The 24933-nt window shown below is 37.9% G+C and overlaps 1 protein-coding gene across 2 annotated transcripts in view; it reads left to right on the top strand.

Annotated features, from left to right (window-relative positions):
* The window catches only part of MCM6 (minichromosome maintenance complex component 6), a 36056-nt gene that overhangs the window by 7853 nt on the left and 3270 nt on the right, over positions 1-24933 (top strand). Inside the window, exons 5-16 of one of the 2 annotated variants that reach the window (XM_013046763.2) lie at positions 2739-2904; positions 3186-3331; positions 4365-4515; positions 6927-7068; positions 12560-12701; positions 13417-13524; positions 14538-14693; positions 17045-17173; positions 18450-18611; positions 20261-20396; positions 21431-21586; positions 24009-24148. In XM_013046763.2, the coding sequence (XP_012902217.1) occupies positions 2739-2904; positions 3186-3331; positions 4365-4515; positions 6927-7068; positions 12560-12701; positions 13417-13524; positions 14538-14693; positions 17045-17173; positions 18450-18611; positions 20261-20396; positions 21431-21586; positions 24009-24148 (1734 nt within the window). The remainder of the gene's footprint in view (positions 1-2738; positions 2905-3185; positions 3332-4364; positions 4516-6926; positions 7069-12559; positions 12702-13416; positions 13525-14537; positions 14694-17044; positions 17174-18449; positions 18612-20260; positions 20397-21430; positions 21587-24008; positions 24149-24933) is intronic. The other variant, XM_045066477.1, reaches the window with a different exon arrangement.

Below are 24933 nucleotides of genomic sequence, written 5' to 3'. Positions count from 1 at the left end.
GTGTAGTATATAACAAGAGACTAATAATTAGGCAGTTGTAGTTACATGGGCAAGAGTTGGATAGTAGCAAAAGGATGAAGGTTGTGGGCGGAGGGCCTCTCAGTTCCTCATAGGATTCTATAACTGTGATGGACATAGGGAAAGAAAAGTTGCAGCACCTCAAGCATTTAAACATGGGGGAATGAGTACCAGACTAAAATAATTAATATTAACTTCAGTTTTTAGTCCTTACTTACTGTTTTAATATCAATCTGGGATTTAGTTTATATAAAGCATATACCCCACCAACAACTCTGGAGAAGAGGTATTTAATATTTGAAAAAGAACATGATATAACAACCAAATACAAGTGTAAATCTGTATTGGGTCTTGGTTTGGCAAAAAACAAACAGTTGTAATAAAGGACATTATTCACAATTGAGGAAATTTAAGGATGGACTAGATAATAACAGACCTTATGGATTAAATATTTAATTGTCTTGGTGTGGTAATATCGTGGTTACAAAAGAGATGGTCTTATTCCTAGGGGATGAATGCTAAAGCAGTTAGGGGCAAAGTATCTTGATTTTTATAACACCTTTCTTTTTAAAAAAAAATTTTTTTTAATTTTTTATTTATTTGACAGAAAGAGAGAGAGCTCATGGGTAGGCAGAGAGGCAGGCAGAGAGAGAGGAGGAAGCAAGCTCCCTGTTGAGCAGAGAGCCTGATGCGGGGCTCGATCCCAGGACCCTGAGATCATGACCTGAGCCGAAGGCAGAGGGCTTAACCCACTGAGCCACCCAGGCGCCCCATAACATCTTTAAAATACAATAGAAATATATATGTGTCTAAGTAATACCAACAGTAGTGTTGAGGTGGCATGTATGAAGTATGTGAAATTTTTCATTAGGTTTCCCCCCAAAATTTGGAGGAAAATCTAACAGAGCAGAAATTTACATAGTCAGTTTGAGCAAGGAGGAAAACTTTCTTTGTTTTGTTATAAGATTTCATTTTTACTTGAGACGGCACAAGCAAAGGGAATGGCAGGCAGAAGGAAAAGCAGGCTCCTTGCTGAGCAAGGAGCCCACTGTGGGACTTGATCCCAGGACACTGGGATCATGACCTGATCTAAAGGCATATGTTTAACCGAGCCACCCAAGCGTCCCAGAAAACCTTTTTTTAATCTTAGATTTTTATTGAATTATTTGACAGAGAGACAACGAGAGAGGGAACACAAGCGGAGGGGGGGAGAAACAGGCCTCCCACCAAATAGGGAACTCAAGGCAGTGCTTGATCCCAGGACCCTGGGATCATGACCTGAGCCGAAGGCCGAGGCCTAACAACTGAGTCACCCAGATGCCCTGCAGAAAACATTTTTTAATGACAGTAAAAGTGAAGTTTTTATTTTTTATTATTTTAATTCCTGAGTAGTTAACATAGTATTTAATTAGTTTCAGGTGTGCAATATAGAGATCCAACAGTTGCGCATATTAACTCATCATGCTCATCATGATAAGTCTACTGAAGGTGGAGGATTTTTTTTTGGTTGTTTTAAAGATTTTATTTACAGGGCACCTGGGTGGCTCAGTCATTAAGGGTCTGCCTTAGGCTCAGGTCATGATCCCAGGGTCCTGGGATTGAGCCCCACATGGGCTCCCTGCTCTGCGGGAAGCCTGCTTCTCCTTCTCCCACTCCCCTGCTTGTATTCCCTCTCTTGCTCTCTCTCTGTCAAATAAATAAACAAAACCTTTTTTTTTTTTTTTAAGTTTTTTTTTTTTTAAAGATTTCATTTATTTATTTGAGAGAGAGACAGTGAGAGAGAACATGAGCGAGGAGGTCAGAGGGAGAAGCAGACTCCCCATGGAGCTGGGAGCCCGATGTGGGACTGGATCCCAGGACTCCAGGATCATGACCTGAGCCGAAGGCAGTCATCCAACCAACTGAGCCACTCAGGCGCCCAACAAAACCTTTTTAAAAAAAAAAAAAAAAAAGATTTTATTTACTTATTTTGAGAGAGGTGAAAGTGAGGGGAGGAACAGAGGGTAAAGAACAAACAGGCTCCATTCTGAGTGGTGCTGAGTGCAGAGCCCAATGCGGGGCTCAATCTTGTGACCCTGAGCTCAAATCAAGAGTCGGACACTTAAGCAACTGAACCACCCAGGCACTCCTAAAGGTGAAGGTTGTTTTTTTTTTTTTTTTTTAAGATTTTATTTATTTGACAGAGATCACAAGTAGGCAGAGAGGCAGGCAGAGAGAGAGAGATGGGGAAGCAGGCTCCATGCTGAGCAGAGAGCCAGATGCGGGGCTCGATCCCAGGACCCTAGGATCGTGACCTGAGCCGAAGGCAGAGCCTTTAAACCACTGAGCCACCCAGGTGCCCCTGTTTTTGTTTTTAAAGATACAGTTATTTATTTGAGAGAGAGCATGAGCATGCACACAGAGGGAGAGGGAGAAGCAGACTCCCTGCTGAGCAGGGAGCCCAATGTGGGACTTGTTTCCAGGGTCCTGGGATCCTGAGCTGAAAGCAGATGATGCTTAACCGACTGAGCCACCCATGTGCCTCCAAAGGTGAAGTTTTTAAACAGGTGTTATCTCTTACCAAACTGGAAGGAGTATTAGGGTAGAGAATTTTTAAGATGAATTTTGGCCAATGTCAGAAGTCTGCATATCATTAAGAGTATGGAATATGTTGATATTTGTGGCATTAATTTAGATTATATGATATTTGAAAAATAATCTCTTCTTGGCCATTGTTACAGGTTCGTATTCAAGAGACTCAAGCAGAGCTTCCTCGAGGGAGTATCCCCCGAAGTTTAGAAGTGATCTTGAGAGCTGAAGCTGTGGAGTCAGCTCAAGCTGGTGACAAGTGTGACTTTACAGGGACTCTCATTGTTGTGCCTGATGTCTCTAAGCTTAGCACACCGGGTCAGTAATCTTCGGCTCAAATCTAACAAATTCTCATTCCCTAAAACTACAGAACATTCAGCTTCTTGAATCTTGTCTTATTTTTGGCTACCCATCAGGATGAGCAAGGAAGTATGATAAGAATAGAGACAAACTGATTTTGCCTCAAAAAGTACTATTCTGAAAAATTTCAATGCCTAAATGAAATCTTTGGGTTTATAGGTTTTGTTTATTTAAGGAATTTTGATTCTCAGCACCTTTGATATTTGAGCTGTGAAACAAACTCTTGTTTGTTCTTTCAGGAGCACGTGCAGAAACTAATTCCCGTGTAAGTGGTGTTGATGGATACGAGACAGAAGGCATTCGAGGACTGCGGGCTCTTGGTGTTAGGGATCTCTCATACAGGCTGGTCTTTCTTGCCTGCTGTGTTGCACCCACCAACCCAAGGGTGAGTCTTAATAGAATAGCAAAGGTTGAGAAAGACCTCCCTTGAGGCTGCCACAATATAGGCTTCTGAAACTACTGAGTTTTATCTAGTCAGTGTTATTGGTTGACTTGGCGGGTGATTCTTTAGTTTTTGTGTTGGTGGGTTGTTTTTTTTTGGTTTTTTTTTTTAAGATTTTATTTATTTGCAAGAGAGAGAGCACACACAAGAGAGAAAGTGCGTGTGCGAGTGTGAATGAGCACAAGCATGCAGGAGCAGTAGGAGAGGGAAAAGTGGACTCCCACTGAGTAGGGAGCCTGCTCAATCCCAGGATCCTGAGATCGTTACCGGAGTCAAAGGCAATTGCTTAACCAATTAAGCAACCCAGGTGCCCCTGATTCTTGTGTTTTAAAACCAGATCTTTTCATGTCTTTCTGACCTTGAGGAGAAACCTATTTGTTTTCTTGTTTAAGAGCTCAGTGCCTTAAGAACATTGATAAGAGATTATATTCATGGTATAATTTTATTGTTTTTTGATTACCGCGGTTGCTTATCAAGCTTCTGGAGAAAGTACAAATAGAAAAATGTAGTGATCTGAAAAGTAAAGTGACTTTCTGTGAGTGATGGATTCCTGGTATTGTAGTTGTATAGAACTTGATTCTGTGTCCTCAGTGGGAAAGCAGTGAGAAAAAGTTTGGAAATTAGTCAAGTATTGGAAGAAGAAGGGTGAATATAATACTATGTTACTTTATGTTCATATCGGTGATTAACATTTTATTACGGGTCATCTCTTGAGCATTCAGATTCATTTAGATAGCAGTTTAAAACCGTGTTAGCTTTTTTGTTTTCAGTTCACTGGACAAGTGACAAACTCTTCAGTATCTTGATTAACTTAGGCCTTACTAGTTTGGGGATTTTTTTTTTTTAAAGCTTTGTAATCAGCAGACTCTGAATAACCTCCCAGGCTATTTTTTTGTTTGTAGTGAAGCTCTTTATGTTTCACTTTACATTGACTGTTCCCATGCAAGTATGTTTTCCTTTCTTCTCCACCCCTCAGTTTGGAGGGAAAGAGCTGCGAGATGAGGAACAGACCGCTGAGAGCATTAAGAACCAAATGACTGTGAAGGAGTGGGAGAAAGTGTTTGAAATGAGTCAGGATAAAAATCTGTACCACAATCTCTGTACCAGCCTGTTCCCTACCATACATGGTAAGAGTTCCTTCCATTTGTGACATAAACTTGAAATCAAAATGATGATTAAGAAACCGCAAGGAATATTATATTAACTATACTAGAACTTAAATTTTTTTTAAAACAGCAATAAGTGATTCCTTACAGCACATAAATCAGATGAAAAGATTTTTTAGTGGACTTACAAGGGGTATTAAAGTCATTTATGAAAGGACAGATATTGCATGATTCCACTTAAAATGAGGTACCAAGAATAGGCAAGTTCATAAGGACACAAAGTAGAAAGGTTGCCTGTGGGGGAAAAGGTTACCTGAGGGAAATGGGGAGTTAGGGTTTCATGGATAAAGTTTCTCTTGAGGATAATGAAAAGTTCTGGAGATGGATAAGGGTGGTGGTTATAAAACATAGTGTATTTAATTCTGCTAAATTGTACACTTAAAAATCATAGTAAATTTTATGTGTATTTTACCATGATTTTTTAAAAAGAGAAAGGTTCACTTGGGCTTCTTTTTCTGGCTTTAGGGTAGAACTGTACTTCAGTATATTTTAATATGTTAGATTAATATGCTGATTTTTTTTTTTTCCCCAAGAAGATTTCGTGATTTTTTTGGTTACATGTACTGTGTCTATACCTTCACTGGTATCTTCCTTTATGTTTCCTTGGCTCTTGGTTGCTAGTTACTCACCATCACTTAATCCCCTTTGTGTGTTGAAGGATATGACTAAACTTTTCCATCTTTCATACTGAATTGGAGTTACGGCAGGAACTCATAGGGTTATGGGTGTTTGTCTTAGGCATATTTAACTATTTATTTTTTTATTTATTTTTTAAGATTTTATTTATTTGACAGAAATCACAAGTAGGCAGAGAGGCGGGCAGAGAGAGTAGGGGAGCAGGCCCCCTGCTGAGCAGAGAGCCCGATGTGGGGCTCGATCACAGGACCCTAGGGTCATGACCTGAGCTGAAGGCAGAGGCTTAACCCACTGAGCCACCCAGGCGCCCCAGTATATTTAACTATTTAAATGTAACTTTTTTTCTATTTAGATATTTGGCCAATGAAATTGAACTGAAATCCTTTATGTTAGTAATCCTATGGATTTTAGAGTGTCCTCTCTTAATTGAGTAGGTGTCCAGATTTTGATCTACCTCTACTTCCAACGCCCCCAGAAATTTATTGGTGCATAACAAATTATCCCCAAAACTTAGTGGCTTCAAACAACAAATAGTGTCTCATACAGTCTGGGTCAGAATTTGAGAGAAGCTTAGTTGAGTTGTTCTGGCTGAGTGGTTTCTTACTCAGTCTTCTGTGAGGATGCAGCTAAGACATCAGCTGGAGGCGCAGTCATCTGAACGTTTTATGAGGCTGAAGGACTTAACCTGTTAGTGTTAGTTGTTAGTTGGAAGCTCAGTTCCTTGCCACATAAATCTCTTCCATAGGGCTGTTTTAGTGTTCTCACAACAGAGCAGCTGGCTTCCTCTAAATCATGCATCCAGGAGAGCAAAGCAGGGAGGAAATAAAATGCTTAGGACCTAGTCAGAATTTACACACCTTCATTTCATCAGTGTGCTATGTTTTTTAGAAGCAAGTTACGAAGTCCAGCCCCTTCTAAGGAGAGGAAACTTAAGCTCTATTTTCAAGTGAAAACATGAAAGAAGTATACTGTTTAAAAACCATGATGCCTCCCAACACACTTGTTTCAAAGATCATAAGTCAGAGAAGTTTTGTTTGTGGAATGGATTTTTTTTTCTGCTTTTATGGGGTGGTTTTTATAAATGTGCCCAGTGCTTAGTTGATAGAATTCACAAAAAGTCATAATAATTAGCATAGAAAAAATGGTTTTTTAACAGCACATTTTTAAAGATCCAGTTTTTTTACTGTACATTTCTTTCTTATATTGGATTCATAAACAGCTTGTAGAAGCAGCCATAAATTACAATCAGCATCTTATCTAATCCATAGCAGTTCATTTGTCATGTTTTTATATTCAACACTATTCACTGTCGGTGATGCAAAAGACGTAAAACATGGGCTATTTCCTCAAACTCTTGGTAACAACAGCAAGATCTGCTGTTAGAAAGAAGTAGCAAGTGCAGTGTGCTGTGGTGGACATAGTTTATTTATGGAGTTATTTGAGAAGTACTACATCATAAAAGGCTTTGTGAGGAAGTAGGTCTTATAAAGAAGGAAAGGCTCCCACGGTGGTGAGCATCAGCATTTGTGACATCTGTGGTATAGATGAGAGCATTGGGACAGTGGTTAGGTGGCTTTAAATTCACAAAACAAGAACTAAGATTAGACACCAGATATTTTTATTCAGTCTTACACTTCACATCAGCTCTCTCAGCTCGTGATTGGTAAACATGCCTTGTAGGTTCTTGTGAAATTATTTAACCTCATATTGAAAAATACCTGGTGTTTTCTTTTTAGGCAATGATGAAGTAAAACGGGGTGTCTTGCTGATGCTCTTTGGTGGTGTTCCAAAGACAACAGGGGAAGGAACCTCTCTTCGAGGGGACATAAATGTTTGCATTGTTGGTGACCCAAGTACAGCTAAGAGCCAGTTTCTCAAGTAAGTGTTTGCCTGAGGTGGTGCATTAGGTAAAACAGTGTGTATAGTTTCAGGCTTTCTCTGCTACCAAGAATACAGTCAGTGTGCCTTTATTAAAATAGGAGTATAAATTAAGACTGCTGAAAATATCTCTTGCTTAGATTAAGTCACCTTAATTTGTTTAACAGAATATGACAACATTTTGCAATTTTTTAGTACAGGAAAAAATTGCCTATAATCCCAATCCCATTTAGAATTCTTTTAATCCTTGTATAATGTCTTTGTATAATCTCTGTATAAGTAAGTCCTTGAATACATGAATATGTATTTTCATGGTTCTAAATCAGAGCATAGATATTTTTAATTTTAATTTGCCCTAAATAATTTTCCATGTTTATTTTCACTATTTTTTTGTTGGTGTACTATAACTTAAAAATTATTTTCCTAGTCTGTCTTCATTTATTTTAATGATTATGGATAGCTATACAGTGAACATCATGATTTGTATAAATTTTTATTTATTTTCTTTTTTTTGTTTCCCTTGGAAAGATCCCTAAGGATGGGATTCCCGAGGCTAAGGATACAAACATTTTTAAGGTTTTTAAATAGGACATGCTTTCCAGTTGCAGTGCAGTAAGGATGAGGCACGTTGTGGTAACCTTAACAGCATGTGTACTAATGGGGCACCTGGGTGGCTTAGTGGGTTAAGCCTCTGCCTTCGGCTCAGGTCATGGTCCTAGGGTCCTGGGATCAAGCCGCATATCGGGCTTTCTGCTCTGCTGGGAACCTGCTTCCTCCTCTCTCTCTGCCTGCCTCTCTGCTTACTTGTGAGCTCTGTCTGTCAAATGAATAAATAAAATCTTTAAAAACAAAAAAAACCCCAGCATGTGTACTGTTTTAGCAATTATTTGCTTATTTTTAAGAAGCTATATAGCAAATACTTGCTTACTTTCAAACTTTTTTTTTTTTTTTTAAGATTTTATTTATTTATCTGACAGAGGAAGATCACAGGTAGGCAGAGAGAGAGGGGGAAGCAGGCTCCCTGCTGAGCAAAGAGCCTGACGTGGGGCTCGATCCCAGGACCCTGAGACCATGACCTGAGCTGAAGGCAGCGGTTTAACGCACTGAGCCACCCAGGTGCTCCTACTTTCAAACTTTTAAGAAACTTAGAGGTCAAAGTAATAGCAACTAGTTTTGAAACACCTGCTGTGTTGGTGCTGTGTATGTATATCCATCTTACCCTCACAGCACCCATACAGGGTTGTAAAATAATCATCTTTTGGGGGGAAGCAAACACAACTTATCTGAAACTTAGTAAATTACCCAACTTCTTAAGGCTAACACGTGACTGCTGAGCCATAAATATTTGTACGCAGATGTATCTGAATGCAAAGCTTGTGCTCCTCATACTTTATCAAGCTGCTTTTCTTTTATTTGTTTCAGAAATTTTGTAACGTGGCACTGTTCTAGAACTGAGAACATTTTTAGTTGGTTTGGAATTTTATAAGTAAATATTATTTCCTTCACGGGTATCAAGGAATAGGCTCTAGATTTGAAAATAATAGTCCTGGGGGCGCCTGGATGGCTCAGTGGGTTAAGCCTCTGCCTTCGGCTCAGGTCATGATCTCAGGGGCCTGGGATCTAGCCCCAAATTGGGCTCTCTGCTCAGTGGGGAGCCTGTTTCCCTCTCTTCCTGCCTGCTCTCTGCCTACTTGTGATCATTGTCTGTCAAAAAAAAAAAAAAAATCTTTAAATTTAAAAAAGAAATAGCCTTTTATATCTAGTGTGGGTTTTTTGCATTTTTATTGCAATATAATTTCCATATCATAAAATTCACTTCAAATTATACAATTCAGTGGTTTTAGTATATTCATAGAGTTGTATGACCATCACCAAACTAAGTGTACAACATATTCATTACCCAAAAAGAAATCCTGTACCCTCTAGCAGCCTTCATTCTCCCTGCTGGCTATAGGCAACAACTAATCTATGTTTGCATCTATCTGGACATTTCCTGTAGATGTAATCATGTACTTTGTGATTACTTTGTGTAATCATGTACTGGCTGCTTCTACTTAGCATAATGTATTCAAGGTTCAGCCATGTTGGAGCATGCTGGTATTTCATGTCCTTTTATTACCTAATATTCATATGTATGTACCACACTTAATAATCTATTTATTAGTTAATGGGCATTTGGATTATTTTTACTTTGGCTTTTATAAGCAATGCTGCTATGAACATTATTAGTATATAAGTTTTCACCTTTTTTTAATTGTAAAATATACATCACATTTACCATTTCAAGTATTTTTACATGTACATTTCAGTGGCATTAAGTACATTCAGATTGTGCAGTCATCGCCACCATTCATCTTCAGAACTCCTTCATCTCCCAAGCTGAAAGTCTGCATTAAAAAAGTAACTTTGGAAAAAAAAAAAAGTAGCTTCGGGCACCTGGGTGGTTCATTGGGTTAAGCCTATACCTTCAGCTCAGGTCATGATCTCAGAGTCCTGGGATCGAGACCCGCATCCGGCTCTCTGCTCAGCACGGAACCTGCTCCACCCCCGCACCCTGCCTCTGCTTGCCTCTCTGCCTATTTGTGATCTCTCTCTGTCAAATAAATAAAAATCTTTAAAAATAGGAAAAAGGATGAGATCCCAGATCATCGCAGTAACATTTTAAATAAATAAACAGTAACTTCACATTCATCCCAGTCCCAGCCCTTAGCAACCACCATCCTTTCTGTCTCTAAATTTGATTGTTCTAGATCTCTCGTATACATGGAATCATATACTATTTGTCCTTTTGTGACTGGTTTATTTCACTTAGCATAATATTCAGGGGCCATCCATGTTGTAGAATGTCTTAGAATTCCTTTCTTTTACAAAAGTGAATAATAATTGCTTGTATGGATTTACCACCTTTTGTTTTATCTCTTCATCCATTGATGGACATTTGTGAATAAGACTGCTGTGAACATTGATGTGCATGTATCTGTTGAAGTCTCTGTTTGCAGTTCTTTGGGATCATTTGAGCTCTTAAAATTTAGGTCCTTTAGGTGCCTGGGTGGCTTAGTTGGTTAAGCATCTACATTCGTCTCCGGTTATGATCCTGAAGTCTTGGGTTCAGCACCACATCAGGCTCTGTGCTCCATGGGTAGTCCGCTTCTCCCTCTCCCTCTGCTCCTGCACCCACTACTGTTCTATCTCACTCTCAGATAAAAAACAAACAAATAAATTAGGTCCTTGATCCATTTTGAGTTAATTTTTTACATCGTATGAGGTAGGGGACTTTATTCTTTTGCATGTGGATATCCAGTATTTTTTAGTTTGTTTTAGAGGGAACGCACAAGAGTGGCAGGGGGAGGAGCAGAGGGAGAGAGAGAAAAAGAATCCCAAGATGGCTTCACACCCAGATTGGAACCCAGTGTGGGGCTCGATCTCACAACCCTGAGATCTTGACCCAAGCTGAAATCAAGAACCAGACACCCAACCAGCTGAGCCACTCAGGTGCTCCCTACATGAATTGTAGGATCCACTTTGTCAGTTTCTACAAAGAAGCCAGTTGTGATATTAAGTGATTGCATTAATCTGTAGATCAATTTGAGGTATATTGTCTTTTTAACAATTTTAAGTCTTTTGATCCATGAACATGTGATCTCTTTCCATTTATTTAGGTTTTTAAATTTTTTTCAACAGTGTTTTGTAGTGTTCACAGTATAAGCTAGTGCTTCTTTAAATCTGTTCAAAAGTATTCTTTTTCATGCTATTGTAAATAGAACCATTTTCTTATTTTCATTTTTGGCTTATTCATTGCAGGTGTATAGAAATACAATAGATTGTGGATCTTTATCTTGCAACCTTGCACCAGTACTTATTTATTGTTTTAGTGGATTCCATAGGGTTTTTTTTTTACCTACAAGGTCATGTTATCTGGGAATAGTGATAGTTATTCTTCCTTTCAAATATAGGTGCCTTTTGTTTTTGTTTTTTTTTCCCTAATTGCCCCAGCTAGACTTTTCAAGTATAATATTGCAGAAATCACAAGAGTGAACATTGTATCTTGTTCCTGAACTTAGGGAGAAAGAATTCATCCCGTTACCATTAAGTATGATGTTAGCTGTGGGTTTTCAAAGATGCCCTTATTAAGTTGTGGGAAATACTCTTCTATTTATAGTTTGTTGACTTTTTATTATAAAAGGTGTTGGATTTTGTCACATGCTTTTTCTGCATCTGTTGAGATCCTTCTTATCCTTTATTCTGTTGATACAGCATAGTGTTGATTTTTAGATCTTAAACCAACCCATTACTTTGGAATAAATTTCAGGTACAGTTTTGTCTTGTTTTGTTTTTTAGATTTTTTGTTTATTTGTTTATTTATTTGGCAGAGATCACAAGTAGGCAGAGAGAGAGGAAGGGAAGCAAGCTCCCTGCTGAGCAGAGAGCCTGATGTGGGGCTCGATCCCAGGAACTGGGATCATGACCTGAGCCAAAGGCAGAGGCCTTAACCCACTGAGTCACCCAGGCGCCCTTGTTTTGTTTTTTAAATATCTCTCTCTTTTTTTTTTTTTTTTTTTAAGATTTTATTTATTAGGGGCGCCTGGGTGGCTCAGTGGTTAAGCCGCTGCCTTCGGCTCGGGTCATGGTCTCAGGGTCCCGGGATCGAGTGCCAAATCGGGCTCTCTGCTCGGCGGGGAGCCTGCTTTCTCCTCTCTCTCTCTCTCTCTGCCTCTCTGCCTACTTGTGATCTCTCTCTGTCAAATAAATAAATAAAATCTTAAAAAAAAAAAGATTTTATTTATTTATTTGATAGAGAGAGAGAGATCACAAGTAGGCAGAGAGGCAGGCAGAGAGAAAGTTGGGGGTAAGCAGGCTCCTCGCTGAGCAGAGAGCCCAATACGGACCTTGATCCCAGGATCCTGAGATCATAACCTGAGGCAAAGGCAGAGGCTTAACCCACTGAGCCACCCAGGCGCCCTCTTGTTTTTTAAGTGGAAGGCCTTCTAACAGATTATTGTTGTCAAACTTTTTTTTTTTTTTTTTAAGATTTTATTTATTTATTTGACATATCACAAGTAGGCAGAGAGGCAGGCAGAGAGAGAAGAGGAAGCAAGCTCCTTGCTAAGCAGAGAGCCCAATGTGGGGCTCGATCCCAGGACCCTGGGATCATGACCTGAGCTGAAGGCAGAGGCTTTAACCCACTGAGCCACCCAGGCACCCTGCCAAACTTTATTATTAAAGACTTCTTTTAAAATGATGTTCTTGTTGTGTATGAACTTCATCTTCCATTTGACAGGAATGTATTTAAGTTGATTTAAAAGACCAAAGGAGATATAAGGCTTTCTGTTTAGTCTGTGATATATATATCTTTATGAATTGATTATGTTTAATACCTCTCTCAGATGTTCTTTAAGAAATTTAAATTTTTGATTGACATAAGCTTGTTGGCTGACATTTCTAGAAAGGACGCTTATAATCATGTGTTAATGAATATGATAACTTTGAACAGGCATGTGGAGGAGTTCAGTCCCAGAGCTGTCTACACCAGTGGCAAAGCATCCAGTGCTGCTGGCTTAACAGCAGCTGTTGTAAGAGATGAAGAATCTCATGAATTTGTTATTGAAGCTGGAGCTTTGATGTTGGCTGATAATGTAAGAATCTTTTATACTTTGGGTTATAAAGAAATCAGAATAGTCCCTATGCTATCAAAAAGGGCTGTAACTTTCTATTAAAGAGATACCCTTAAAAAAAAAACATTTTAGTAAATGATTCATAATTTCATTAATCTTGAATTTAATTGAGATTGTCATCATTAATTACTTCCTGGGCTCTGGAATGTATCACCTGCCCTGAGCCTGTGTTTGCTGTGACTAATAGTTACCAGCATTTGTTCCTTTCCAGACCATGACACCTTTATGGGTATGTTTCTTGCATTTTACATGTATTTGACATAGATCTGTTAGATCTGTAAAGGCATATATAGGCTATACCTCTATGTTTATAGACTTTATGTTCCAACTTTACCCTTCACTACCCCAGTCTAAAATCAATGCTCAGGTGCCAGAATATTTGACCCAGAGATTTACACAAGGTTTTGATGTTGAATAAGAATGCAATAAGTAACCATATATAACTATAACTGAATATAAGTAATCTTGCTCTTGGTTAAAATGAGTCAACATATATGGTTTCTTCTAGCTCTGGAATCTGTCGAACTATCCTACTCTAGTAGAGGAAATTAAGATTACTTACTTACCTTAGAGTTGTTTAGAGAATGAAAAGGTCTCTGTGGTAGCAAACTTGAGTTTATGTTTGCCATTTGGCATCTCAGAGGCAGTTTCTTATGCTAATTTGTTTGGTTACAAGGGTGTATGTTGTATTGATGAATTTGATAAGATGGATGTGCGGGATCAAGTTGCTATTCATGAAGCTATGGAACAGCAGACCATCTCCATCACTAAAGCAGGAGTGAAGGTATGTGTGTTCACTTCTGTTCTACATCATGCCTTAGGCTTAAAGACTAGTGTTGTTCTAGAGACATTCACTTGGATAAAATGCATTATTTCAACATGAAATGTTGATCATTGAAATGGGAAACATAGCCCTGAGCATTATTAATCCAAATTATAGGTACTTTTTGGGTAATTTGAAAATGTGTTGCTATGACAGAAAGCAGAGAAAGTATTGGTGAAATTTTTAGCACTTCATCTCTCAGAATTTCCATCAAGCTTCTGTATTCTTTGATAATGTGTGCTTCCAATTGCAACAAAAAATAATCAAAGTCAGTAGATTATTTAAATGAAAATAATAAGTACAGTATTTTAACCAACTTAGGAACCAAACTTCTTAAATAAAAGTAATGCATTCAAATAGGTAAGGAAAATTTAAGCAGTGGAAAAAAATATAAATTAAAGGGTGAAATCTTCCCCTACAGCTCCTGTCACCAATAAATGTTCAGAAGTTACGGCACTTGCAGAAATTTTTCGTACATAAGTAGGCATAATACATGTAAATTAGTTCTTTGCTCATTTAGGTTCATAGTTTTATTTTGGCGACCTTTCTATACCAGTACATATTAGATCCATTTAGTATTTATGTTACCACATGGTTTTCAAATCTCTACCCCAGTTTGGTTCATTAGGTTTACTAGACTCCTGGTCATTTTCCGCCTTTTGATTATAAGCCATATTGTAGTAAACATCCTTGAACATGCATTTTCCTGTACTTAGCTGCAAGATAAATTCCTAACAGATCGCTGGCTTAACGAGTGTGTGTGTGTGTGGTATCACCACCATTAATATGGGAGTATCTGTTTGCTATACATAATCAGACTTTAGTTTTGATGATTCAGTAAGTGAAAAATGATGCCTTAATATTTTGGTTTGCATTTAGTTAATTATGAGTAAGATTGAGCATTTTGTCTTGTGTTTATTGGCCATTCCCAGATGCCTTTTTAAACCTTTAACAATGATTTCTTTTGTGGTCAGGCTACTCTGAATGCCAGGACATCCATTTTGGCAGCAGCAAATCCAATTGGTGGGCATTATGACAGATCAAAATCTTTGAAACAAAATATAAATTTGTCAGCTCCCATCATGTCCCGATTTGATCTCTTCTTTATACTTGTGGATGAATGCAATGAGGTAACTGTGTGAACTGTCACTGTTGGCTTCCTTTGTTATTTCCAGCTTGATTAATTGAAGGAGACAAGACTGTAGGATGTACTCTCGAACAGCTGGTGCATATGTTCGCACTGACTTTCATTTCTCTCAGAATGGCACAAGATTGGGCAAAATGTTTATTAAGCACATCAAAATAAAGTCACTTTAATTGCTGGTTCCACTTAATTGTGTTAAGGAATATGGAGTTTTTTGTTGTTTTTGCTACTGTTTTTTATTTATTTATTTATTTTTAAGCGATTTTGTTTATTTATTTGACAGAGAGACCACAAGTAGGGGGGAGCAGGGGAGGGAGAAGCAGGCTCCCTGCCAAGCAGGGAGCCCAATGCAGGGCTCAATCCCAGGACCCTGGGATCATGACCTGAGCTAAAGGCAGACATTCAACCGATTGAACCACCCAGGCACCTCTTGTTTTTTTTTGTTAATTCTTAAGAGATGAAAGGAAACATATTACAGTTAACTCCCAGACTCCTAAAGATTTTTAGAGGGATTTTTTTGGTTGGGTATTGGTTTTTTCTGGTTTTTTGTTTGTTTGTTTGTTTGTTTTTAAGTAAGCTTAGAAAAAATTGGGATACCAAAGAAATTTTTTCCACCAAATCAATGACAAATGACAAAAAAATGACAAATGAGTCATTTATCTTCCTATATCTTCCTATCCAGTTCTTGAATGTATTAAGGTTAGCTATAAACTTGTGGATTTACTTGGTTAGTTAATTATACCTAGACTTTTTAGCCACATTGCACAGCTCAGATGTGCACAGAAGTACAAAATGACATTATATGGAAGCTAACATTATGGGCTATACTGTTAATCACTGAGCACGAAAGTCCTGCAGTAGATTAGACAAAATGATTACCTCTTGCTTAAAGCGAAACTTTATTATCTAAATAAAAGCTGTATTCCATTATCTGAATGTTTGGGGATCTTTAGTTTTTTATGTTTTTTTTCCCTTCACAAGTCCATGTAAATATTTAACCCAGTCCTCCTCCTTCCCCATCTCTACCCTCATAGCTGAGCGTTGTCTGATTTTCATATATTTTTGTTTATATGTGATTCTTTAATTTAGTTTTTAAACTTTTTTTTTTTTAAGATTTTACTTATTTATTTATTTGACAGAGATCACAGGCAGAGAGAAGCAGGGTCCCAGCAGAGCAGAGAGCCCTATGTGGGACTAGATCCCAGGACCCTGAGATCATGAGCCAAAGGCAGAGGCTTTAACCCACTGAGCCACCCAGGCGCCCCGCTTTTAAACTTTTTAATGGAAAATAATTTCAAACTTACAAAACAGTTGCAAGAAATAGAATAGTGCATGTAGGACCCATGTTCCCATTATTTCACATATTAACATGTCTATTTGGTGCTTTTTTTGTACTGTCAGAGAGAAAGTTGCTTATTTTTAGTGCGTCTGTGTGTGTATTTTTAAGATTTTATTCACTTATTTGTAAGAGAGAGAGAGCACCAAGCAGAGGGAGAAGCAGTCTCCCCGCTGAGCAAGGAACCAGAGGTGGGACTTGATCCAAGGACCCTGGGATCATGACCTCAGCTAGAGGCAGACACTTAGCCAACTGGGCCACCTAGGTGCCCCTTTTTTTTATGTTAATAACAATTCTCTGATTATCTTCATATAGTCACAAGTGGCTCTATAATGTTGTGGCTAAGAGCATGAACTCTGAACCTAGACTGTTCAAATCCTGGCTCCATTATGTATTGTGATGTCAGACAAGCTATTTTACCTCTCTGGGCCTCAACTTATCTGTAAAATAAAGACAATATTACCTACCTAATAAGATTTTTGTGAGGGTTACATGAGTAAATGCTTCTTGACAGGGGCGCCTGGGTCACTCAGTGGGTTAAGCCTCTGCCTTTGGCTCAGGTATCTCAGGGTCCTGGGATCGAGCCCCGCTCTCTGCTCAGCAGAGCCTGTCTTCCCCTCTCTCTTTCTGCCTGCCTCTCTGCGTTCTTGTGATCTCTGTCAAATAAATAAATAAAATCTTTTCTTTAAAAAATGCTTCTTGACAAACTTAAGGCAACAGTGTGGATATACGGAGCATCCAAGAAATCTGGCATATATGGAGCATCCAAGAAATCTTAAAAGTCCGTTAATTTCTTCAAGAATATTCTTAGAGTGGGGCAAATGTATGTATTAAACTTTTTGATTTTAAATGAAACTGGTACCAAACTTTGCTCAGAAACTTACAGCTGTTAGTGGCACATTAGAGCTTGTTTTTAGCTATAAGTAATTTATTAATGCCAGGGATCATCTGGAGTGGATATTGTTGTGACTGACCAAAGTGATTTTCTTCTTCTGAATTAGGTTACAGATTATGCTATTGCCAGACGAATAGTAGACTTGCATTCAAGAATTGAGGATTCGATTGATCGTGTCTATTCTCTTGATGATATCAGGAGGTATCTTCTCTTTGCAAGACAGTTTAAACCCAAGGTAACTGGCCTTTTGTATTGGAATAGGGTATTTAAGAGGGCATTAAAAAGGGTTCTGTGGAAATTAACTGAACCTGTACTTATTTTTTCTTTTTGAGATTTTCTGTTTTGAGAACAATGTTTCTTCAGAGAGTTGAGAAGAGGAAATTTTCTAAAAATGTGAATAATTTTCTTTTTCTTGTTAGGTGCTAATAAAAAATTTTTAATGGGTGAAGAATTTTGGATAACCAAATAAAGTAGAACATACTTTTATTTCAGCCGTTATTCCTAAGAATCTTAAAATTACATGAGCTCAAATCACTAGTCTACTGAATGTGCTTGAATCTTTCTCTAAGGAGAAATTTGGGTTCCTTTAGGTCATTGTGATGAACATGGCTTAATATTTTACAGTAATTGATGTAGTTCATTTAATTGAATCTGTACTGGATCCAGGACATTTATTTTAAAAGTAAACTTCATAATCCATTTGTGTTTTTCAACATTTTCCTAAAACAGTATACCAAAAAAAAAAAAATTTTTTTTTGAATACCAAAAAAAAAAATTTGAAGTTTTTACACAATTGTCTGCTTCAACTTTTGGGAATTCCTTTTAGATTTTAATTATCTGTCACCTTCACTGATTTTCCACAATATGGGATTGATTCTCACTGTCCTGAAAGAAGCTTAATGAGACATTTAAAAGTAAGGGTTATTGGTCATGTCTGTTGAAGGCGGCTTTTGTTCTCTATGACTGTGTGGTAACCGGTCCTGTGACCTTAGCAGGCTTCTTTAATTAGGCTGAGTTCCTCACTCTGAAAAACTGAGTATTCTTTTAGTATTCTCACTTTGTTGTTGTTATTCAACAAATAATAAGGTTTATTGAAACAGCTGGTGTGTACGTGCATGTGTATAGACCTCTTTTTCCCCAAAGACAGCATAAGTTAATTAACTGAGTTTCAAGAATAGTTTGAGCACTAATTTGTTTAATGAGCTTTGGCATCTTGGGCTTAAAAGGTATTACATCCTATTCCACTGCTTCAGCTTGTTTTATGTCTTTTAGAAATGGCATTTGCTTAACTACCCTGTTGTATTCCTGTTTATAAAATTAGTATATGAAATTCACAGGTGTCCTTAGTTTAGTTTCTTATAAAATGCATTTCAGTGTTCATTCTTTGTTGACTTCAAAGTTTGACCCTTTCAGTTCTCCAGAGTGTCTTAACCTGGAAGGCTCTCAAACTTATGTTTAATGCACCTCCCATTAAGTAGAAAAGCTCTGACTTTGGGGATGTTCTAAAACAGATTTCTAAGGAGTCAGAGGATTTCATTGTGGAACAGTATAAACGTCTCCGCCAGAGGGATGGCTCTGGAGTAACCAAGTCTTCATGGAGGATTACAGTGCGACAGCTTGAGAGCATGATCCGTCTCTCTGAAGCAATGGCTCGAATGCACTGCTGTGACGAGGTATCAAAGTCACTTTAATAATGGGAGGAAAGTGCAATTGATTTGTTGGTTTATAAGCACGTTTTTATCTTTGGTATGACAGTTGAATGCACATAGGATACATGATGCTAGGATTTCTCCCTTGAAAGTTGCTGTTAAGCATTTATTGAATACAGTTAGATTAATATGAAATAATCATTTTGTACATTATAGAGTACATATTGAGGTGAGTTACCATTAAGAGGTAGGTGATCCTCCTGAAGTTTTGTCAGAAAGTCAGTAGAAGACTAGTTACATCATCACATCACAGGAAGGGTGAGTACAGTGTAGTAAGTTATTTTGAGAGAGACCACATTCACATAACTTTCATTATAGTATATTGTTGTAATTGTTCCATTTTATTATTCATTATTGTTAAGCTGTTACTGTACCTAATTTAATTTAATTTGCAATTTATAATTTAATTTATAAATTAAACTTTATCATAGGTATGTATGGACAGGAAAAAAAAACAGTTTAAGTAAGGTTAAATACTACCTGTAGTTTAGGGATCCCCTGCGGTCTGGAACATAATCCCAGAGAATAAAAGTACCTGTGTACCATATTTTATTTATCCATTGATCCATCAGTGGACATTAGGGTCACTTCCACCTCTTGACTTTTGTGAATACTGCAATGAACATGGGTATTTATATGTTTTAGATATTAATCCCTTATCAGATATCTAACATGCAGATATTTTACCCCATTCTGTAGGTTGCCTTTTTTACTCTGTTGATTATCTTGATGCTCAGAAGTTTTTGAATTGTATATTATTTCCTTTGTCATTTTTCCCTTTTGTTGACTGTTCTTTTGACACCACTATCAAATCCGATGTCCTGAGGCTTTTTTTCCTGTGTTTTCTCACATATGTTTTATAGTTTTAGGTCTTCATTCTGTTTTGAGTTAACTTTTTATGTGATATAAGGTAGGGGTCTAACTTCATTCTTTTATATAAGATATCCAGTTTCCCCAGTATCATTTTTTTTGAAGAGACTGCTTTCCCCAAGGAGTGGTCTTAACACTGTTGTCAAAAATAATTTGACCATATATTTGAGGATTTAAGGATAACCATTACTTTATTTAAGCGCAGTCATAGAATATGTCCCCCCTTACAGCATTAACACTGTAAGATGTCATCCAGGTTTTGTGTAGAAGTAGTTTGCCCATTTTCATTGCTGTGTAATATTCTGTCAGTATGTCACAATGATTCACCTATTCTTTTGTTAATGGATGTTTGGATAGTTTCTGATTTGGGTTCTAGTGGGATATACATGTCTTTGGGTCTATATGATATACAGGTGTGTGTACATTTCTATTGGGTATACACCTAGAAATAGAATTGTTATAGGTCGTACGTGTGTTCAGTTCAGTAAAGACTGCCAAAATGCTTCCATAGTGGTTGTATCAATTTGCGTTCCCACCAGCAGTGAATGAAAGTTGTTCTACATTCTTTTCAATACTGTATATTACTAGTCTTTTTAAGCCATTCTGGTGAATTTATGGTGTTAACTCATGTTTTATGTGTGTGTGAGAAAACTAAAATGCTACTATGATTTGGTACAGAGAAAATCTGTGTAGTATATGAAGAACACTGACTTTCTTGATTTACCTCCTCTTGATTGGTTTAGGTCCAGCCAAAACATGTGAAGGAAGCTTTCAGATTACTGAATAAGTCAATCATCCGAGTAGAAACACCTGATGTTAATTTAGATCAAGAAGAAGAGGCCCAGATGGAGGTAGATGAGAGCCCAGATGGTATCAATGGTGAGACTCTTATTTACTGTTCCGGAGTTAGGGACCAAAGTGTTCTCTGAGATGTTATGGTAAAATATACTTGTTGTATAGCAAAAGGGGGAAAAATGGATATTGAATTATACTGCTTACAAAGTAAAATACAATTAAATAGTTAATATAAAATATATATGCTTGAAAGACTGAAAGAAAATACACCAAAATGGTGAGAGTGGACCTAATTCCCCAGCTTTATTTATTGTTATTTTGCTTTTGAATTAAACACTTGTTCTTGAGTACACTGGACCAGACAAATACCAGGTTTTTAAATTTTGTGTATAATATTGCAAATGAACTTTTAGATCATGAAATCTTTATATCTGCCATCCTTCCCATTTAGTTTTTTTTGTTTGTTCTTTGTTTTGTTTTTGTTTTTGTTTGGAGAGAGTGCACCCAAACAAGGAGGAAGGAGGGACAGTGCGAATCTTTTTTTTTTTTCTTTCTTTCTTTTTTTTTTTAAAAGCTAATCCCCAGAACCATTTTTTTTTTTTTTAAAGATTTTATTTATTTATCGGAGGGGGGAGAGCGAGCACAGGCAGAGTGGCAGCAGAGGCAGAGGGAGAAGCAGGCTCCCTGCTGAGCAAGGAGCCCGATGTGGGACTCGATCCCAGGACGCCGGGATCATGACCCGAGCCCAAGGCAGCTGCTTAACCAACTGAGCCACCCAGGCGTCCCGGGACAATGAGAATCTTAAGGAGATTGCACACATGGAGTCCTTCATGGGGGCTCAATCTCACCACCCTGAGATCATGACCTGAGCTAAAATCAAGAGTCAGACGTTTAACCGACTAAGCCACCTAAGCAACCCCTTCCAAATTAGTTTTGTCTTCACTAGTAACATTTACAAATTTGCTTCTAATTTATTTGTAGAATTACTAAATACTAAGTATAACTATATGCTTGTTTAGACGTTATTATTAAAACAGATGTAATATACTTATAAACATTTGAGAGGGGAGTGTTGGAGGCACAAAAACAAGATTCAGATGGTTGATAATTTCACTTAGGTCATGTTGACAGCCCTGCTCCTGTGAATGGAATCAATGGCCACAGTGAAGACATAAACCAGGATTTGGTTCCTAAAGCATCCTTAAGGCTGAGCTTCCCTGAATACTGCCGAATCTCTAACCTAATTGTGCTTCACCTCAGGAAGATGGAGGAAGGTAAGGCTCTACCTAGTGTGTGCACATCCTCAGTCGTTATATAAGTTTTATTTGCATAAACCAATTCTCTTGCTAAAGATTTGTTTTGTCAGATAATAAATTGTTATACAAGTTCATTTTGGCAAAGAAAATCTTTGGGATATCATTATATCTGACAGTCTGAACATTTACCCATAGGTTCATTGTCAGATAAAGGTCATTTGTTTAATGTTCTTGGCCCATTTTAATATTTTTGGGAAGCAGAAGTTGGGATCTGATAATATGTAAAGAAGCGCTTAGCAAATGTTTATACAGATGCAAAATCAGTGCTCCTTAGAATAACTTTACTTCAAATGGATGGACTCTAGGTTATTTATATTTCATAGGCAAGTAATTGAACTGAAAGGACCATATTAGCCAGTTATTTTCTACTAAAAATGAAGTAAGTAAAATCCTTGTTTCTCCATAGGTAAAGTGTGATATCTGAAACTAGTACGCTTCCTTTTTTTTTTAAGATTTTATTTATTTGACAGAGAAAGAGATCATAAGTAGGCAGGGAGGAAGGAGGGGGAAGAGAGAGGAGGAAGCAGGCTCCCCACTGAGCAGAGAGCCCGATGCGGGGCTCTATCCCAGGACCCCAAGATCATGACCCAAGCCGAAGCAGAGACAACCCACTGAGCCAACCAGGCGCCCTAGTACACTTCCTACCCTGACTGTTTTACTATGCTTTTCTAACATGCCTATCATTAATCCCCAGGCAGAAGGGAAAATGATGAAATCAAGAGGCTGAACTTAAACTTTTCATTTGGTGGTTAGCCATCAGGTAGTTCTTACTTAAAATGCTGTCTTCCCTACGTATACTCTCCTCAGTATCCTGCCTGTGATGGAAGAAGAGAACAGTAGAGATTGTCTTACTAAAGGTTTGAGCCCTGTAGTTTTTGCCCTTGTTTCCTTGGAATTGTAGGCCAGTGGGAGGAAAGAGAGAAGGCAGTGAAGAGCCACTGGGACAGACAGGTGTTAGCCCCACCCTCTTCTCACATGAAAACATTTGGGAGTTCACATCTTCTCGTGTTCACATTGTATTTCATTTTTCTCCTTATCATGCAACTGAATTTTAAACATGGCAAACCATTAATCAAACAGATATGGTTAGCACCCGGACACTATATGCATTCCACAGACAAATTCTGCTAGGTCTTCCTTTTAAAAAAAAAAAAAAAGATACTGTTCACCCAGTCAAGTAAGTTATGAATTCTCAGTCTTCAGGTGGGCAGCTCTTTTCTAGTCTAGCACAGGGAGCACAACTTTTTTTTTTTTTAAGATTTTATTAACTTATCTTTGCAAGAGAGAACACAAGCGCAAGCTGGGGGGAGAGGCAGAGGTAGATGCAGACTCCCCACTGAGCAGGAAGCCCGATGTGGGGATGTGGGACTGATCTAAGCCACCCTGTACAGGTTCCCTGTACAGGGAACACAACTTTAAACCAAGAAGGTCACTTAACAAGAACATTTAGATAATGAAATTTCAGTACATGCATAGTAAAACTTTTCAAAGGCATTGTCAGTAAAGCTGGAATTTTCTTGTCTTGATTTTATATTTTATTAGCAATCACTAGAGTCAAGACTAAGTAGTTTTCTTTTATTATACTTCGTTTCTTTTTTTTTTTTTTTTAAGATTTTATTTATTTATTTGACAGACAGAGATCACAAGTAGGCAGAGAGGCAGGCAGAGAGAGAGAGAGAGAAGCAGGCTCCCTGCTGAGCAGAGAGCCCGACGTGGGGCTCGATCCCAGGACTCTGGGATCGTGACCTGAGCCGAAGGCAGAGGCTTTAACCCACTGAGCCACCCAGGCGCCCCTATACTTCGTTTCTATAGTAGTTATATTATCCAAGTTCCAGCTTTTCTTATGACATTTAAGTTCTGCTTTGAACTCTTAAGTAGACAGTCATCCAATGTAGATAGACCTTGCTGAAATAAATTAGTAGTTTTTTATTTTGAGTACATTTCTTGGCTGATCCCAGCTGCATAAAGTCTTCCTTGTTCCAAAAGGAAGAGTTATGTTTAAGAAGTTTTGTTGCTGTTGCTAATTTATGCTTTCAGCTGCTATTGGCAAACGTTCGCATGGGTGATGAAGCATAAGGTGAAGGAAACACGTTCATAGTTTGAAATCCTAATAGCTTTTAGAAACTTGTTTCTTATGATCTCTATTTTATTAGATTTTTTCCCTCAGGATAAAGTGAAGCATAATTTAATACAAGTAATATGACAGGTTATTTCAAGCTTATGCTGAAACATTGCAAATCCTACTTTAGCAGATACGCTTTCTGACAGGTTGATGGTTATCTAATCTGTACATTATCTTGTATATGCAAACCCTACAGATTGGCAATATAGCTTGCTAGAAGGAAAATTTAATCCTTTTGAAATGTATTTTTTGTTGCAGAAGAGGATGAGTCGGCATTAAAGAGGAGTGAGCTTGTTAACTGGTACTTGAAGGAAATCGAATCAGAAATAGATTCTGAAGAGGAACTTATAAATAAAAAGAGAATCATAGAGAAAGTCATTCATCGACTCACCCACTATGTATGTACAGAACTACTCTTGCGTGATTATTAATGAGGGCGGGAGTCCATGCCTTATACCTCTGGTTCATAAATGTTCATTTTTTGTGTGTTCTTGGGATCTAGTCAAAATTATGAGTTGTTAAAAAAGAGAATTTACAGCGGTTAATTGACTTCTTTCCTCTGCTGAAACAGCAGAACCTAAGTTAAATCTGGGAAGGTGGAATTCGGATCTTACTGAGCATTTTTAACTAATGTTTTCTATTCCCTTAGCCGTAAACCTGCAAGCATTCTGACCCCCATCTCTTCTTTACTGTTTCTTCTTCCCCATATCCTCCTACATCACTGAGCTTACATGTGGTCTGTCCCAATGATCACTCTTTTCTCAAACTTTAAGCTGTAATCTCTCTGTTTTACTTGATTGGTGAAAACCCTGCATTGGTTAAATACAATTTTTCTACTATACTGCATCTGAGCAGTTAAAAGTATCTGGAGAAAGACAGACAAATCACGGGCCATGTCTTACTTTAAATATATGACCACTAATCTCAAAGGGACCGTTGTTTACTACATCTTACAACCTCACACTGGCACTGCCCAGTGCTGTGACTTCTCCCACTCTCATATGGGACCATTACAGGCATACCTCCTCCCTCCTCACATCAGTTGGTCATTCTCTATATTCAGCCTGTCCGTAACACTTGTCACTTTTTTTTTTTTTAAGATTTTATTTATTTATTTATTTGACAGAGAGATCACAAGTAGGCAGAGAGAGGAAGCAGGCTCCCTGCTGAGCAGAGAGCCCGA

Source organism: Mustela putorius, unplaced genomic scaffold (genome assembly GCF_011764305.1).
Source record: "Mustela putorius furo isolate JIRA1106 unplaced genomic scaffold, ASM1176430v1.1 tig00003867_pilon_pilon_pilon, whole genome shotgun sequence".
Lineage (NCBI taxonomy): Eukaryota > Metazoa > Chordata > Mammalia > Carnivora > Mustelidae > Mustela > Mustela putorius.
Note: the sequence above shows the minus strand (reverse complement) of the source record. Positions and strands in the feature narration are given on the sequence as shown.